Source organism: Hippoglossus hippoglossus, chromosome 9 (assembly GCF_009819705.1).
Source record: "Hippoglossus hippoglossus isolate fHipHip1 chromosome 9, fHipHip1.pri, whole genome shotgun sequence".
Taxonomy (NCBI): domain Eukaryota; kingdom Metazoa; phylum Chordata; class Actinopteri; order Pleuronectiformes; family Pleuronectidae; genus Hippoglossus; species Hippoglossus hippoglossus.
Window position 1 is genome coordinate 4,019,845 of NC_047159.1, and position 7,656 is coordinate 4,027,500.

Sequence of the window (7,656 nt, forward strand, 5' to 3'; positions counted from 1 at the left end):
TCAAAAATAACTTTGTTTCATCATATGGCTAAAGGGTAGAGTGTCATATAAATGTTTCATTGCCTGTTTGCTCTCTCGAGTGAGATAAAGAAACTTGACATTAGAAAATAGTCGTGAGGAAGTGCAATGGTGCCAGTGTTTCCTTATTTATTGCCGGGCTTGTGGAGACACGAATGCTTCCTGTGTACATCGGCATCAAGTGATATGAGTTTTCAAGAGCATTAATATGGACGGGGATTAAAACTGGGTCGTGTCAGAGTTTGACCCGTTAGATGTATTCCTGAAAATAAAGGACATCCTGTATTCAGATCCTGTTGCCTCGCTTCAATACTACACTACACTGTGACACGGTCGTAAAGCCCTGCTCTCACTTTCTCAGATGTTGATTCTGCAGCGCTGGTAAAGCTCTGCAAACAGGCCGGTGTTTGCTCTGGCTGCGGTAGTTACTGCTCCTGAGGTGACGGACCACAGGGGGAACATGGTTACAAAGCTGTAAACAACAACGGCAGCCAGAGACTGTGTGTGGATTCCTGTTTGAGGACAAAGAGGAGTCTAAGCCACAGAGGAGACTGTGAACTGGCTTGATACCTTCATTTCTCAACAGTTTGCGACTGAGGCCTGTTTACTTTTCTGATGACACCTTCACCTGAGACCAAAGAGACGGTTTGTGGACTAAGTCCTCAAAGCAAACACAGGTTTTGTGCGATGGCATACATGTCCATAAACTTATATTGAGGGTCTCATTTCACAACACGTGAGCTGAACCAGTCCCCTGTTGTGTTCAAAGTTCACATAGGAGTGGTTTATGACTGTTGCTATCTGCATTTACACTTTGTTATATTGTCAAGTACTGTTGTTTTTGTGTTATGTACAATTATTTGTGGGTCCAATAAACCCTACAGTCTCATCAGAAATATTTTAGGACAACTTTAAATTTAGATCAATGTAAATATATATTTTTTCTCCTTATTTCTTAAACTATTATTTGTTATGTTATTTTATTTTTGTTTGATTTCGTACTGTATTAAAAAGTCACTCTTTAGTTTTTCATATCAAAAATTAATAAAACTGTATTTTTACCATGTTTAGTGAGTTTTTTAAATTACAATGAGAGAAACAAAAATTATAATTTTCCATCAAATGTGCATCAATGGATCGTTTATAATAATCTATGATGTTGTTAGCTGCTCTCTGTTGCTTTGATTACTTCTAAAAGGTGTGAAAACCTTCTTTGAAGAGGAAAGACAATTGAAAGGCCTCATTTGACAAAGGAGAAGCTGTCAAAATACTTCATCAACACTCCTTTACAGGAAAAAGGAAATGAACGTTTCAGGGAAAGCATTCAGAGTGGCCAAGCTGGTTTTGTTTGAGTGGATTTCTTCTCATCTGGAGACAGGTACAGTGAGAATGAGGAAATAATGCTGCACAAGATCGAGAACAGGGAGTAGGACATTCCCCCAAATGAGGTCAACTGTAGAATGTCAAACTTCTAGGACACAACATCTTCAAGGACCACAGACATTCACTCTGTTATAATCTGGCAGAAGGTACAGGAGCAGGACTGCACGCTCCACCAGACTTAACATCCGTTTCTACCATCAGGCCATCAGGCTCCTAAACTTATAATCACGACTAACAACCCTCTGCACATCTGGTTTCGGAAATATGTGAAACAACTGATACACACACGGTGCAATAACTCTTCACACACACTCCATACAGTTAAAGTTGTTACTAAATTTGCAACCAATGTCAACCACTGCACCTTTGAATGTATATCAACTGTTATTTTGCTGATGTTCTCCGTCACACGTGGCATCTATTGCACCTCTGTCCGTCCTGGGAGAGGGATCCTCACATGTGGCTCTCTCTGAGGTTTCTACGTTTTTTCCCCTGATAATAGGGTTTAACTAAATATATAGTTTGTATTTTCTTCTATAATTTTTTTGCTTTTATTTTAATTTAACCATTGCACTGCTGAGCTGAGCAGTGTGACCCTGTGTTAACTTGCATATGACAAATACAACTTTTTGCACCTATAAGACAAATTGTGATTTGTGAACATGGGCAATAAAAATAAAAATTGATTGATGAATTGATTGAGAGAAAAAGGCTGAAGTGAAATATGAGACAGGAAAGTAAACAAACTACAAACAGGGGATGATGGGAAATGAAGTTCACCAGGAACTGAGTGAAACCTTTAATGCAAATTACATCAGCGGGTCGACCAATCACAGGCCGCGAAGCTTTGACGTCAGAGCCGCCGGCAGCCAATCAGGCGTGCCCACGATAGTAGAAAACGCTCGCTGACGCCCCTCGTCCAGCAGCTGAGAGTCACCGGGACCAGAGGATCAACGCATCCCGGAGAAAACGCACAGGATCCGGCTCAAGTTAAACCCGGATCACCGGTCACTTCTGACTCCGCGCAGCTTCTCTCGGATACATCATGGTGGTCGTGGCAGCGGGGACCGGGGCGACCCACAAAGTGCTCCTCATATCCGGGAAGCCGGGCGGCTCCGCGGCGGGCTACAGCCGGCCCCTGTCCGTCGTCCTCCCGGCGCTGTCCAGCCCGGCGTCGTCGGACTCGGAGTCCAACTCGTCCGCGGGGCCGCCGGTGCGGAAGAGGCAGAGGCTCACCCACCTGAGCCCGGAGGAGAAGGCTCTGCGCAGGTTGGTTTTCAGTTAAAAAAACAAACAAACACGGCCGTCTTTATTGGTGAATATCAGCGGGCGAGACACCCGCCATTGTTCCGGGAGTCAGCTCCGGGACACGCCCTAAGATATCGATCCTCTCCGGGGACAATGGGGGTCAAATTCCCCCTTTAAATGAAATCACCGCACATTTGCGTTAGCGTCACATCATCTAACAACGAGTCCGTGTTATCTAATCTGTTGAAAACGGCCTTTGAATTTGTGTAAATGACCCAAACCCGGTCCTTGGACTTTGAGCCCGTCGATCCGCTATCAGAGCGCGGTGGACCGGGTGGACCGGGTGGACCCGCCCGGGCCCCGCAGCCTCTGAGCGCGGGGGTGGGGTGGGGGGCACAGATCTGCGGGGCTGCCTGCGTGGCACCAACATGGCCGGTGACTGCGCAGCCAAGTCCCGTCAAAAGGGCTTCGTCAGCATCACGGGGGAAAAAACACACGACCAAGGGTTTGAATTCCTCTTTCTTGTGTTTCTTCCATTAACCCTTCGTCTGTTTGTGTTTCTCTTCAGGAAACTGAAGAACCGAGTCGCAGCTCAGACAGCCAGAGACAGGAAAAAGGCCAAAATGGGGGAACTGGAGCAGCAGGTCCTGGAGCTGGAGCTCGAGGTGATTATCTTTAAAACCATCTGTAAACAGGAGTTTCACTAGTGTGGTTATTACAACTCAAAAAGACCAGATGAGTGGAAATATCAATAATCAGGAAAGCTCATTTTAATGTGCATGGTTTTTGGCATTTTGCCTTTTTATTATGATAGTAGAGACAGGAAAACAGGGAGTGTAGACACGTAAGCAGGGGATCTTCTCCTTGAGGACATGTATGTGCATGTCTTCAGCTGTCAAGTTGTCCCGTGGTGGACTTCTCCCCCCCCTACGGTGCAGCTTCTTTCATCTGCAGTTCAGAGTTTTAAAACATCTGTTCATTTTCCCTCCTGCAGAATCAGAAACTTCACATCGAGAACAGGCTGCTTCGGGAAAAGTCGAGCGGCCTCCTGACAGAAAACGAGGAACTGAGACAGAGACTTGGGCTGGACACCCTCGACTCCAAAGAAAAGGTAAGAGTGAGCTGAGAAGGGGCAACGTGGGGGGTTGGCACTTTTATTCTTTGAATTTGAAGTGAGCTTAATTTCCATTCTCCTTCTTCTCTCAGGTTCAGGTACAGTTGTCCAATGGGAACGACGCAGGTTTAGGGATCGGGTCTTCTGAGTCCGCAGCACTCAGGCTACGTGTGCCTCCGCAGCAGGTGCAGGCCCAGCACTCCCTAAATCTGAAGACTTCACAATGGATACACATGTTCCTGACACTACAGACAATGAGGTGAGTCTCTGACCAAAAAATGTTTTAATCCTGTTTCCAAGGAAGCTGCTATAACACCAGTCAGGTCATGGGTTACCGGGCTAATCTCCTCTTTTTCTCCCCCCCCCTCCTCTCAGTCTGATTTGCTCCTGGGCTTTCTGGACATCCTTGACCCAGAGCTCTTCCTCAAGTCTTGTGAGCAGGAGTGCCAGGAGCCGCAGGTGCTGCTGGTCGGAGGGGGGCACCCAGTACCTGCCGCCTCACCTGCGCCTCTGGGGGCCTCACCAGTTAAGCTGGAGGCCCTTAATGAACTGATCCACTTTGACCACATCTACACCAAGCCCGTGGAGGAGGTGAGCGACGGGCAATGCTACGACTCAGAGAGCGACGACGAGTACGAGGAGGAGGAGGATGAGAAGATTGACGTCGAACAGGAGGCGGCGTTCCCTGATGTCGAGGTCGTGGTCGAGGAGGAGACAGTTTCCATCAAAGATGAGCCGGAGGAAGTGGTCATCCCCAGCTGTGACGATCACAGTCCGTTGGACGAGTTTTTCCCCACGGCCTCCTCCCTTGCCCTCAGCGGCCTGGATAAGGAAGCCTGCCTTGCAGACACCTACAGTGACTCCGGATACGAAGGGCCCCCGTCCCCTTTCAGCGACATGTCCTCTCCCTTGTGCTCAGAGAGCTCCTGGGAAGACATGTTCGCCAACGAACTCTTCCCCCAACTTATCAGTGTCTGAATCCACCCGTCAGTCTAACAACTCAAAGTATATCTGGCTATCGTGTAGTGTTCATCAACTACAGCTAAAGCATACGAGGCTTCATTGTAACATGGAATGCAACTCAACCTGCTCACATATATCCAAGCTGAAGTTAAGCACATAATCTCCTTGTATTACAGCAGGTCTGTACCACTGATACTGCATTGAATTGTGGGATATGGAGTTTATGACTGCTTAGTTTAGCCTCACTTAATTACGGCAGAGGATCTTAAGGTTTTCTACAAATCTTGTCACTCAAAGATGAAATGTGGGTGGATTTCAGTATTTCTGTAAATTTGTAAGGGGGGATGGGGACCGATCATTTAAATATATTATTTATTTGTATACTCAGCTTCGGAGTCATTGTATTGTCTGCATATAAAAACGCTATCTTCTAATTTGTCTGCCGCTCTCTTTGTAGTCTAATTACTGCATTAAAAAACTTTTTGCATTGCATCTCGTCTCCTTGTGCCAGTCATTTTTAGGTTTGTTCTCCAATGGGCTCAACAACATGAACATGGCTGAATAATCCAACATACGATTGTCTTGTTATTACAGTTGATATAAATGGGGGGGGGGGGACATCTGATAACGAGTTAATCGTAAAACATTATCCCCAGAAAGTGAAAAATCAAGATCTGTGCACTAAATATTGAAAAGTAAAGAATCCTATATTTGCCCCTTAAACCACAACCACACCAAAGTTTAATGGATTATTCCCAAGCTCCCTCCCTCCACCAAGATCGAAGGACATCTGACAAGTTGTTGCGTAATACGGCTAAAAAATAAATGCACATGAAAACATAACCTCTGTTGTGGAGGTATTGAGAAATCCCTTTACTGTTAAATATCAAAACCTGATAAATTACTACACATTTATTACAGATGTAAACTACTACAACACAATTACTACAACAGACTGGAATAAGTTAACTGACGGATTCATCAACGTCGACATAACCGTGCAGCCGTAATGAAAACATGTTCTAATCTAACTACTGACACTCGACGGTGTCGGGACAAAAACAAAACACTTACGAGAAACACCTCCCGAGAATCTGAGTCATTCAAATCTCTGCGTAATCTCGCAATTTAAATCAGGTCAACAAAATTACCAGTTTCCTCCTGATGTGAGAGAGATACCAGCAGTTTTAAATATTCAAATGATTGTAATTTGACTGTTTGCTGAGCTCTTGGTTCAGTTTGAAGGATCAAAGGTCAGTTTATTAGAAGAATCTTCCCCAAAACAGATGAGTCCAACAAATGTAAGTGTCTTATTGCATCATAACTTTTTAAAAACATCGTCAACTTTCCTGGTTTGTGATCTGAGCTCGTACATGTGCCGACAGTGTTTATTTCCTTTATCGCTCCTCCACAGCGTTGCCTTTCTGGGAAGGAGTCCTGTTCGGGTTACACAACACCTCCACTGGAACTGGGGAGTTTCCTGGGACTCGAACCTGAGACCGGTCCAGCCTTTAGCTTCCCAACAGAAATAGGTCAGTGTCAGTATTGTGTGTGTGTTTTGTGAAAAGAGGACAGAGGGGAGTGGGGGGGATACACCTTTCCCCGGAGGACTGTCCTTTTCATGACAAAGAGGTTTCACTCGGCCTGTTAGAGGAGACAAGTTGCTTCTTTCAAGGTTCACAAAGCTGGGATTGGTTCGACCCCCCCCAGTGGACAAAAGCCCCCCCGAGCTCTTGTCGTCATAAGAGCTGATTAGATCAGGTTTAAGATGCAGCGCTGATTAAAGTGGTCTTAACTCTGCAGGGTTCGTCTTCATGTCTTTTAGCTTCAGGTCCTGGTGACTGGTTACAAACCTCCGTCGTGTCGCGGATATTTTAGTTTACGGGGGTTGTTGTCACTAAAGCAGAAATTACCTAGAAGAGGCTGGAGGGGAATTGTAACTTCACAATTTTGTGTTCCTGTGGTAGGTTGAAAGAAACCACAGCAAACTTTGACGTAGTTTCGCTTCAGGTTACCTGAAAAACAAGAGAAATTTGCAGTTTCCGGCCTCGTAGCTGCGAAACCACAGCAAAGACTCAAACATCCTGACAGCTGTGGAGCCAAAACTGAAAAATATCTGCTGAGGCAGCTCTTTCAATTTCAGGTGGTAGATTCTGGGTTATTTCAGGACAACTGATTCACTTCTGTTTCTGCTCAGTGTGTGTGTGTGTGTGTGTGTGTGTGTGTGTGTGTGCTTCAAACCTTACATCCTCTTTGCCGCCATTTCACTTCTACTTCTCATGTCTTTACCTTCTCACCAAGTTCCTCACAATAAGTGCTTCCTGTGGATACACGATTAACAGCAAAGTTATTGTACGATGCTGACGTGAAACCCAGGGGAAATCATCAGAGGGGGTTTTACACGTAGTTGCTAATGTTGACAGTGAAGTACCCGAAAGATTTCCTCTCCTCTGGAAGGCACCTTTAAGATGTATATTCATTCGTTCTGTTATTTGAAAACAGAAGTGACACATGCTGAGCCGTGCACCAACGAGACGTCATCCATGGACACCACACGTCAAATAAGGTGAACTTGCCATTGGATAGAATTTGTCTTTTTTAACCCAAAACATGGCAGGAAAAGATCTGGAAAATGTCCGAAGCAACTGACTTGGACATTTACGTTCCCACATACAGCCTCTCAGGAACATTTCGGGAAAATGCCCGGACTTTACAGCAGCTAGTGAGTGACAGGTCTTCAAACTGAACTCCCTCCACATTGATCAGATTGCGAATCGAAGTCTCTCCCTTCTCCACATGTAACATACTTTTATCTGTGCAGTAGCTTCACTCTCTGCTTCTAGATCATAATGTCGACAGTGTTTTCAGGGACAGAAAACTGACCCTGGACCTGCCATAAGCGACCTGGTCACACGTGTACTGACGTCGTG

General features: G+C 45.5%; 1 protein-coding gene across 1 annotated transcript; it reads left to right on the forward strand.

The window, feature by feature from the left end:
• Nucleotides 1-2,309: 2,309 nt before the first annotated feature.
• xbp1 (X-box binding protein 1) lies at nucleotides 2,310-5,218 on the forward strand. Its single transcript, XM_034595643.1, is given in 6 exon segments — nucleotides 2,310-2,670; nucleotides 3,218-3,314; nucleotides 3,644-3,760; nucleotides 3,856-3,912; nucleotides 3,915-4,022; nucleotides 4,139-5,218. Coding segments are annotated over 6 exon segments (1,206 nt in total). The 5' UTR covers nucleotides 2,310-2,446; the 3' UTR covers nucleotides 4,742-5,218.
• Nucleotides 5,219-7,656: the final 2,438 nt, after the last annotated feature.